Source organism: Phallusia mammillata, chromosome 8 (assembly GCF_965637545.1).
Source record: "Phallusia mammillata chromosome 8, kaPhaMamm4.hap1.1, whole genome shotgun sequence".
Taxonomy (NCBI): domain Eukaryota; kingdom Metazoa; phylum Chordata; class Ascidiacea; order Phlebobranchia; family Ascidiidae; genus Phallusia; species Phallusia mammillata.
Window position 1 is genome coordinate 16,235,616 of NC_137259.1, and position 10,587 is coordinate 16,246,202.

Genomic DNA, 10,587 nt, shown 5'->3' on the forward strand with positions numbered 1-10,587 from the left:
CGAAACACCGAAAAGCACCCTCGTAAAAACGCTTTCGCGGGGCTAATGATAAGGCTAACCGTAAAACGGCCACCTACTACATAACATAAAGAAAAACAAAAACAAATGCAAGCCACTTAACAATAAAAAGAACACTAAAACAATATATATATGTGAGGAAATATCAATATTGATTGTGTGTTAAGTCCAAGACTCATCGCGCCTACACCACTGACCATGCTTATACATTTTAACTGCTGTAATTTTTTGAGTTGAGATCACAGCCTGAAACTGTATTTTCTACACTGAAACTGCGTAACTTCCAGCGCTGCTTGTTAAGTCACTACAGTCACGACCGTTAAATGCGTCATTGCATCCCTAAAAAAGTACACGACTTGTTTTGGCATGTTCTGACAGTGTTTTACCATTTTCATGAAAGGTAAAACAGCGTACGATAGAAAACTAGCCAACAAAAAGAAACCGAGCCCCCAAAGTAAACACTTTCCAAGAAAACAAAACCCAAGCTAAGGTCAGTTGTTTAAAAAGAACGTTAGAGTAGGCCTTTTCCCACCAAAAAGGCAAGTAATATGTAGAAAAATGCCACTTGCCTGCTTTAATATTCTTTTGTCATAGCAGTAGATGTCCATTGCTTTTGGTTGCAAGATTTCAACATTACATAACAAGACAACTATGGCTTTACATATTTTTTTACACGACGCATAACTTTCATTACCAAAAATTCCCGAAAGGTAAAATCCCACTTTTTAGGTCCAGACCAGAGCAGTATGGGCAAGTCGAATATTAAACAATTCAGAGTACCGGTAAAAAAAAACTATCCAACAGCTAATTTTAGGTTTATTGTGTTAAAAGTGATTTCTTTGCAATAGCATTAGATACTAAAAGTGACGAAACCTTATCGACATTGGCGTTTCATTTTGTTGCATCACCTTCATTTATTCAATACTTTATTGGCTAAATTGTCAGATTTCGTTGTGGTTGCTTCTTTCTGTTGTTGGTTCTGGTTCAGTAAAGTCAAGTGACAATCAGGTCAGGACTTGCGTGTTTCTGAAACGAAAAAGTGATAGAATGTCATCAGCTATTGCATCTGCCGCCAAGTAAGTTTGACCAATGTGTTTCATACGTGTTTCTGTTTTATGTGTATTGTGCAAATTATTTGTGTTTTATTTTATTCTACCTTTAATCTTGTTGGTATAAAATATTGTTCCAAATTAAGGTTGCAACTAGCCAAATTGTAAAGTATGACCACACAGAATTTAAAGGTAATTATTATTGCAGTGTATAAAAATTTCAAATTTGCAGTAACCCTAAAATTTCCCAAAAAAATTTATGCCGCTATTTCTTTAAAAGCATCTCATTTTCAACATGGCTATTTTCCAGCAAAAAAACCTTAAAGCAACCTTTGATTTTATTATTGCTTTTACTTTGAATTAGGTTTAGTGGAAAGGTTGGAATATTTGGTGGAGCAGTTTATCTTACAACAAGAAATGGTTTATGGGGAGATGATACGGACCAAAGTTTAACTGCAATTAAAAATATAACCGAAAATGTTGACAACAGACTCGGGGGAAATTATTTGACAAAGGTATTTTATCAATTTTTGCATAAGCTTTGATATGTTTAAAACCAACTGTGCAAGTACCATGGTCATTTTGTTGTAAACACAATTGTTATGAAACAAATTGTATTATAAGGGACATCTTTGACTATACTTAGCCCACTTCATATAAAGTGGTATTCTGTTTCAAGTTGCATTTTATGAGATAAAATAAAACTAAGCTGCAGACAGTGTACATTGTTTTGACCTATCCCAATCGCAGGAGCTAGTGATAGGACATTGGCTGTATGGGCTAGTGTAGCCACAAAAAAACTACTAACTAACTACTTTAATTCACAATTCTAGTGCCCCCACACTAAACCTAAACTTAGTTACTTCGTGATTTGGGCAAAGTTTGTTTCACTCATTTGATGTACAGACTACTCTTGATTAGTTGCATACTATTCGAAAGCATGATCTTTTAATCCATACAATCTACAAATCTAAAACCACATGCATTATTGTATTAATTTCTCATAGACACATAAATAGTTTGATAGAAGTAGGCTAAATGTTTGGAAGATTTATAAATAAGTGAGATGTATAAGGGTATATATGTGAAAATTTTGACATGGGTACACTACTAACCAGTGATGTCCCTTACATAGCTAATTGGTACAAAAAACCAACAGTTTTAATTCCAGTATTTACTAAAGTTTAAATATTCAATAGGGTACATATAAAAATAAGAAAAAGGGATTAGTTTTAGTGATATGATATTACTGCAGCTCCACAGAAGCAATTACAAATCATGCGTTAAGTTGGGTCTTTTGGCAGATTTCTTTCAAAGTTTTGTCTTTACCAACACAGTGTAAGCATTATTTTGTTGCAATAAGCTGACCATTTTGAGTTGATTTTATTTCATCGTGTGAAAAAAATCATAATAGCAGAATTGTGCTAAAGTATCCACCTAGCTAGAAATAGCTGCACAATGTTAAGACATTATGACTTTAAATTTACTTCAGCTATGAAACTGTCCAGAAATATCAAATTGTTTTTACAACACAAAATATGTTCTCTTTGTAGCCCTAGTATCCACAGTTTTGTATGTAATTAATTCTTGTAAAAGTATTTTGATGTTGCTACACCTGTCAGTGCCATAGATAAATTAAACTTTATCAACATGTCCTTAAATTTGTTCATTTTCTTTGAGGTTGGACTTCCAACAAACACAAATCTTGGAGAAAAGTGGAATTATGGAGTTGACAAGTCCATTAATTTCCTTGCAGATGCACCAGACAACCTAACCAACCAGTGTAAAAAATGTTACCAGTATTTATCTGATAAGGCGAAGTAATCTTGAATTTATTATTTAACTTTTTTGTGTTTTCTAGCTGACACACTTTGTTTTTCAGTATGCATAAATGTGTGGTGTGTAAACGAATTTACATCTTTTAAACTGCCTTGTGCAACAATAAATTCGAAAGAAAAAAAAGTTTTTGAAAACACTTAAGTGACGCTTTTAAAATTTATTTTGTTGGCATTGCATGGAAAAAACAGAAAGGTCATAAAATAAAATGAAATATAAAACACAGTTAATAGATAACAAAAATATTTGAACTGTTACTGTTTTTATATGTAACACAACATGCTGAAACAAAAATAAAAATTGAAGCAGCAAGGATAGAAGTATGTGATATTTTGAACACGAAACATCAATGTATTTTCCCATCAACTGGAACTTTTAGTCTCCAATGATGTTAGCCTCCTGCAAAACGACAAATGTTTCACATTTTGATTAATGCACAAACACACTAAGTGAATATGATAGTACAATTAGGGTGTGAAATTGCTGACAAGAGTTACTGTACAACTAGTTTGGTGCTAGACTAGGGTTACTATATGTGCGTGAGCCAAATTCCTGACGATTTTAATAAGTATTTTTGGCGAAACCAAACAGTTGTTACTATGCATTATGTAGCATGTTGTTACATATTACCAACTAAAAGTGCCATTTTTCATAAATGTTGTACAGGTCTTTTAACAGTATTGTTATACATGAATATACGCATAGCCATAGGATGTATAGTGAATAAAATCAGCACAGACAACAGTTATAAATTTAAAGAATTCCAAAAACTACTGCTGGTTAGGCTACAAAACACTAAAATTCTGTACATGAAGAGTGTATTTAAAAACTATTTCCGGACACAGATTTCCCCAATTCCGAACGTCTGGTAACCCTATATTCTCTCACATTAGCGTATATCAGAATTACCCAAAAGGTTAATAATTGTTTTTTGCTTTCAAAAATATAATTCTTTTCATATTTACCGAGCCCGTCTCGGAAATGGCGGTTTTCAGCAGGAGTCTCTCGTCGTCGCTGAAGGTCCGAAGTTTGTCGGTTTTATCGTAGAGACACGACTTAAGAATAAGCGACCGTTCGATTTTGCCAAGGCACCGACACAGCATTGCAATTTCTCTAGTAGACAATCGATTCCCGCTCAAATTTAAAGTGACAACCTGTTTGAAATAATGCACGAGTAAGGTTAATTGTGCACGTAAGGTTAATTGTGATTTCTGTTAAATAATAACACAAAAGTAAAAGTGGGGTGCATCCAACCGGTCTAGAAAGATTCGGGCCGAAACCGAATCGGTGACCAATAGGCCATATACAGTAAACCAAACTGGATTCGGTTAATCTGGATCATTACCTAACCTGGACAAAACTTAATATAAGTTACAAATGATCAACCGATGTCGATTATAGTCCAAGTCTTACCACATTACAAATCATTTGTACCTCAAGTTTTATCTTCATAAGGCGAAGATCTGAATTAATCGAATCCGATTTAACCGAGCTTTACTGTGTTATATTATATAAACACGGTAAAATACCTCAACACTTACCCAACCAGACATACGTGCAAGCGCTTGTGTGAGATAATCCACTGCGCCTGGCGTTAACCTGCATCTTACAAGCACAAGATGCTGAATGAAGTTTTCACAACGAGCCAGGACGCGGCAAAGGGAATGAAACTCACTCTCGGTGAATTTGTGATCGCTAAAATCGGCGTAATCGGGAAAAACCGCAGCGACACTTCTGGTCAACTCAGGACAGTTGCCCTCGCGCGCCACCTGGAGGATGTTCAAGTAACGGCTACGTTTGGCAGCGTCAAGCTGATTCGGGACTCGACATGTCCCATCTGTAACATAAAAACGACGGTTTGATTATTTTCGCATTACAACTGTTACCGAAGAAGCATATATAGCTTGTAAAACAAACATAATTTAACGTTGTTTGTTATAGTTTGTACAAAAATCGATCATCTTTCATGTTTTTTTTTGAAAAAATGTCAGTTTTAATCTTAACCTGATTGCAGTTTTTGTTACAAGAAATGCTGAGGTTCACAATTCACGGTTTTAAAAATCCTAACCAGAAACAAACAAGCCACTGTATTAGTGTAAAACATAACGTATCGACAGCAACTTGTATCATTCTCATATAAATGAATGTAAAAACCAAGATGCAAATAAAAACTAGTAAAAAAGGCGAAAACACGCGTGAATGGCAGGAAACATGCTGATTTAAAACATAATGTCTCAAAACGACTAACATTTTAGCCCAAATGTAGGACCCCAGCAGATATAGTATTATAATTTACATGATTAAGTCCCCCTTATAGGCACCAGCGACGTTTACAAAATAAGCAGAAACTGTTTCATAATACCCCATTGCCTGTCGATTTAGGTAAGTTGAATGTTGTAAAGGGAAACCCCATCATGAAACATAATATAACATCCGCTCAATGAGACCGACTACTGATGTTGCATGGCACGACTTCTACGATCGTTATGACACGCGTAAAACTGTTTATCAATTATTGCGTAGTAACATAATCTACATAGAGCTGTTTTCAACCAATATTTCACTTCACATTAGCCAACACTTAATATAGGATTTTTTGAATTATGTCAATTTTCAAGGGGTAATGCCTATAGTTTGCGTAGCGATTGATGTTCTATTGACATGCTATGTTTTATAAGCTATTGCTACCAGGCATAATATCAAGTTTATAGAGCTCTTCTAGCAAATGCAACTTTATTCCGACGTTTCGACGTCCTATACAGGTCATCTTCATCAGGGTAAATAACACTGAATGCGACTAGTACAGTGCACGACAAACATAGGAAAAAAAGAAAGAACAAAGGACATGCTATGTTTTGCTGGGTTTTCTTCTTTGCTTTTATCCTATTTTTTTACAAAATCCACAAACTGAGTACTTACATACAGGAGCTGTTGTAGACCTACACACGTCGATCACGTGGTCACAGAAAATTGCCCGTTTCTCCTCTTCAATAGGAAACTCTACAAAACGTGGGCAAAATATAAATACGTTTTTGTTAATTAATTGATACAGGCCTAAACGCATATATTCAGCCTACACAGAACATAAGCTACACTTAGATGCACTAACCACAGACCGAAACATTCATAACGAATTTCCAACGCAATATTAAAATGCAACAAATTATCAACATAGAGGTGTAAGCGGTCCCGAAATTCGAGCCCGAACCCGAAAGTTTAAGTCCGAAGCCCAGACCGAACCTGAATCGCTTTTGAGAAGCCCGTTTAGGTCCACGAGTTTGATTGACAAGTATATAATAAGATACACAATGGACAATAATAGCCAATGGCTTAAACAAGACATTTAAAGGCTGTTTGGAATTAGGTTATGTCAAGCAACTATCTACTTCCTAGGTATCTTTAGTTTCTTTAGTAAAAATTACGGACACAAAATGTAAAGTCGGGCCCGAATCAATCACGTTTGTTAAAAAAAGTCCGAGCCCAAACCCGACTCGACTTAAGTTTATGAGTCGGGCACGCGCCAGATTTTATAGTAAATAATGCCAATACTTCAATTTCTTAAACTATACCACATTGTACAAAAGAAACAAACGTATTTCAAGTGTAGAAATTTTGTAATCAAAGTTATTTTTAAAAAGCCTATGGGCTAAAAGAGAACTTAACTATTCTGGTTAATAGTGGGAAAAACTGGTTACTGCAGGTCAAATGATACATGGTATCTGATTACATAAAAAATAACTTACCGACTTGTACTTGCTCATCTAGCAAGATCGAACAAAGAAGGAGTTCCAGATGCTTTCTCTTTGAAACCTCAGTCGCTAAGTAGTCGGCCAATTCAGTGCAAGACAAGTTGGATAGAATATATTCGCAAGCTAGGTACTCCTTGACAATGATATGTATAAAGAAGAGCTTAATGTCCCGATCTGTCAAACGATCACAGGTCCTCTTTTCACGTCGCACCGGCAAGGCCACCATGAAGTCCTTGATGTCATCAATAGACATCGAAAGAGCTGATAGCGGTGCAGAAGTGTGGTCAAAAGCTAAGCGGCGTAGGCGGTCGAACATGACAGGTTTGAGATCACAGTGATTGGATCGAAGGTAGTGCTTGTACATGAAGCAGTAGACTTGAGCCGTTGTGTCGCAGCCGGCTTCAATAGCCAATGCAGCGCTATGCATTAGGAATGGTGAGCCAGGCATTATGGTTAACACTAGACTGGATTTCTGCCGAAGCTCTTGCCAGAGTTGGCGTGAGTTTTTGCCAACGAGGTTAGTCCATAGAGTATGTACGCTTTCCTCGCTAAAGCCGTACATAAGATAGGTAACGTCTGGTCGATGTCTGCCTGATAGCATTAGGACACTGTTAGGCCGAGAAGCTGTCAAAATTCTGACATCTTTTAACAAATCACCAGATAGCAAAGCAGCAAATAGCTGGCCGACTGTTGCATTGGTCTGGTAGTCTATCTCTTGTGAAGCTTTATCCATATTCAACCGGTTCACGTTAAAATGGTCAAAAATCAGCATGCACTGCTTTTGATTTGCCTTTATCCAGTTGAACAAAATGTCGCACTCAGAGTCAGTAAAACTTGGATAAGCTCGATTGATTAGCAACTGCTGCAACGTCATGCGTTCCGATGGTACCGCTGGCATCCATGAAAAGTTGTAAACAAGAACCACTGACTTGCGTTTATTTTGAGCTAGCAGCTCATCGGCAAATTTTAACGAAACAGTTGTGCACCCACAGCCCGGATGACCAAGCAGAGACACATATCGCGGCTTATGACCGTTTTTAGGCTCAAAAACATCGGAATAATGGGTTGTCGGTTGGTCTGGGAGACGTAAAATCGCTTTATGGCAGCCTAAATTCTTTTCCTCGTATTGGTGCCAACTTTCGCCGGCGTAAAAGTCGGCAGCTACAAGTCTTGGCGGAACAAAGAACGGTGAAATCTGGTTTCGGGATCGCATTATGTTGATACGTTGTTTAGTTAGCATACGAAGCTTGCTAAAGATCGCAGCATCCAGTGTATTGCCATCGGTTTCTACGAAAGACCAAACTAAGGTTATGGATTATGAACGGTGACATGTTTGCATTGAAATGAAACCGAAACTGTAATGAAACTATTACTCATAGTCTACTTGCAAATATAGAAGCAGGAAAACAACACAAACTAAGGCCGTAAAGAGCGCTGGGTGACATTATAGGTAGAATAATTGGTCACATATGATGTACATTTAAGGACCTTTGCCTTACAAAGAGCGCTGTACGTTGAATTTTTGAACAAGGAAGAGCATGGGTCATAGGGGATGGGCATAAAATGCAAAATAAATGACTAAATATGTTGCGTTTGTGATGTGACAATGCGAAATCTGTATTTAACAATTCGTAACGTTGAAAAACAGTGATATAAGAATGTTCACTAGGCAGAAAATTGTACAAAATGTCGTATGGTTTATGCTGTGCTTTGAACTTGGTAGTTTATTTCGCTTGGTGAAAGAAAACATAGCCACACAATTGCAGCAAACAATCACCAATCCGGAAATAGCTGCGCAACGTTAAAACGTTATGGGTGCAAATAGTGGATGACACAATTAGTCCAGCAAGACTAAACGCACTACGGCTACATCGTATTATAAAACGAGTGTCAAAAAAGTCGTTTTCTTTTGCAACCATGCAAGCTCGTTTAATTTGAAGCGATCGTGCGACAGCACTTAGGAGATATTAATAAGACTAATTTAAACTTCCCCACATAAAAGGGATGTTGACAGTAAATAGTGCGTTGATTTTGCAATAATATGAAAATTTGGGACCACGCAATAGCTAAAGCATGGAAACATAATTTTTTTACCTGATTTTCAAAATTACTACATTTTTCACCCGATTTAAAAAAAATGCAAAGCGTGTCGAAATTACTTTTTAGGGGGCAATTTACTTGTATTTAATAACTTTCGAGCTAGTCAGAATATTGTTAGCGCAGTATAACACAGTTGGATTTATTTTAACCGTGTCCAAGACGCATTAAAACGACATCAAATCGATAAACAAGAGCGTAAAATGCATAATTGATGTTTAATGCTTTCGTCTTGTGCCTTAAAAGTTGCAACTCCTATTATCGATTTACAAATGCATTTGTGTTCAAATTTTGATACACATTCGAATAGGGGTTGAACGTCTATTGGTCATCTGTCAATGCGGCAGAACGCAAGTCAAGTCGTAATTTAAATTTGCGATCGATTTTATGCCTTATTACACTGCAAACGGCCTAAGAAGGATTGGTACTGCAGTACCACGGAATATGTAATTATGGTTTTATAATTATGGCTTAATAAATCTATATTTGATTGTTACAAGGAATATATTGGCCATATTGACGTAAAAAGCGCCATGCTATTATTTCAAACGTATACACAAATACTCATACTTCTATTAGTGACATACAGTTTCAAACTATTTAACTTAATTAAAACGTATGCAAAAAGGTAAACCACCATACACACATCCTTACAGCTAATCTATCTTTAGCTACTTAATTCACACTTAATTTTAAACTATAGAAATAATGTATTTTTAACAACACCAGCCGTTTTAAATATTAAGTGAACAAAACATTGTTCTAAAATGAAACCTTTTTTTTTTACTTTGTTTTTAGCACGACTCTTACCTTCTTCAATTACATCCAGATGTGAATTTTGCTTCATGGCCGAAACTAAACAAAAAAATGGAAACTTGTTAATCTTGGCCACTATTGATTGTTAAAAACTTACTGTATTACCTTGTCATATACTTTATGACGTTAATGTTTGTTCTAATTGGGCGCGTCCATATCGCGCAGGTGACAAAGAGCACTTTACTTCTATTTGCTTAGTGGGTCAAAAGTAACCATTAAGTAGTTACATATTATACAGCTAAAATGGTCGTCAAAAACACTGTAGAACTATCTACTTGTTTACAAAACAGGATTATTATTGCAGCGTGTAGCCACTATAAGCCATATTTATAGTTTATTATCAGAACTGACAGCTATGCTGTGATACACTGCAATCCCCTGCGAAAAAGGGGGATACAGTAATGGCTGGGGTGTAATTCAATTAAGCGAAAGCGGAAATCTGCTGTAATGAAAGTTTAAAGTGTAAACAAGAACTTGCCTTTTGCCGAATGGTTTGAGTGAGAGACGTTGAACACAATAGTAGGTATCCCTTCGCACAAAAACAACCCATTGAAACGTCACAATAAGGCCTAATAAACACAACAGAATGGCTAACAATTACCTGGTACGTTGCCAGTTTTATCATCGGTGACAAATTTGCTAGGATCTGGCTGATCCATTTTAATGCTGCGGTACACTATGTAGGCTTCTATAGGCTCTTTTTAACTTCGTGAACTGACTTAACCAACAAGCTTTGCAGCGTGAAACAGCGCTTACGCTCATTCACTCTCCATTCTCAACAGGAACTGACTTACACTCGATGGTTCAGCTCGTTTTTCTCTTGTGTAGCGCCAAGAGAGCTGCCTGATTGAACAGTTTGAGCTAGTTCAAGCCCTTTAGTACCCACATGCCCATTGCCTATGATGCAATTAGGCAGGCCACGAGGCTGTCACACCATAACGAAGATCTTGTGGTGTCGTTAGGTTGCCTGCCTGCCACCTGTAATTTGTACCAGGTGTCAATCATGTCTTTAATTGGCCGGC

General features: G+C 36.7%; 2 protein-coding genes across 2 annotated transcripts; one reads left to right on the forward strand and one right to left on the reverse strand.

Moving 5' to 3' along the window:
- The first annotated feature begins 810 nt into the window (after positions 1-810).
- LOC145204994 (uncharacterized) lies at positions 811-3,047 on the forward strand. The gene is made up of 3 exons (XM_080077616.1): positions 811-1,094; positions 1,432-1,582; positions 2,748-3,047. Exons 1-3 carry the CDS (start codon positions 1,066-1,068, stop codon positions 2,889-2,891), a joined length of 324 nt encoding a protein of 107 aa, XP_079933742.1. The 5' UTR covers positions 811-1,065; the 3' UTR covers positions 2,892-3,047.
- A 1-nt stretch (position 3,048) lies between these two features.
- On the reverse strand, positions 3,049-10,519 carry LOC145204993 (uncharacterized). The gene is made up of 8 exons (XM_080077615.1): positions 10,167-10,519; positions 10,044-10,094; positions 9,560-9,604; positions 6,647-7,939; positions 5,823-5,903; positions 4,445-4,740; positions 3,869-4,057; positions 3,049-3,302 (listed from the first exon to the last, which is right to left on the reverse strand). The coding sequence occupies exons 1-8, from the start codon at positions 10,222-10,224 to the stop codon at positions 3,279-3,281; spliced, it is 2,037 nt and encodes a 678-aa protein (XP_079933741.1). The 5' UTR covers positions 10,225-10,519; the 3' UTR covers positions 3,049-3,278.
- Between the last annotated feature and the right edge of the window lie 68 nt (positions 10,520-10,587).

Excerpts from the sequence above, each read along its gene's own strand:
- LOC145204994 (XM_080077616.1), top strand. The coding sequence starts at position 1,066 with ATGTCATCAGCTATTGCATCTGCCGCCAA. Across the intron at positions 1,095-1,431 it reads GCTATTGCATCTGCCGCCAA|GTTTAGTGGAAAGGTTGGAA; the intron begins GTAAGTTTGACC and ends ACTTTGAATTAG. Across the intron at positions 1,583-2,747 it reads GGGGAAATTATTTGACAAAG|GTTGGACTTCCAACAAACAC; the intron begins GTATTTTATCAA and ends ATTTTCTTTGAG.
- LOC145204993 (XM_080077615.1), bottom strand. The coding sequence starts at position 10,224 with ATGGATCAGCCAGATCCTAGCAAATTTGTCACCGATGATAAAACTGGC. Across the intron at positions 5,904-6,646 it reads AGATGAGCAAGTACAAGTCG|AGTTTCCTATTGAAGAGGAG; the intron begins GTAAGTTATTTT and ends CACGTTTTGTAG. Across the intron at positions 4,058-4,444 it reads TTGCACGTATGTCTGGTTGG|GTTGTCACTTTAAATTTGAG; the intron begins GTAAGTGTTGAG and ends TATTTCAAACAG.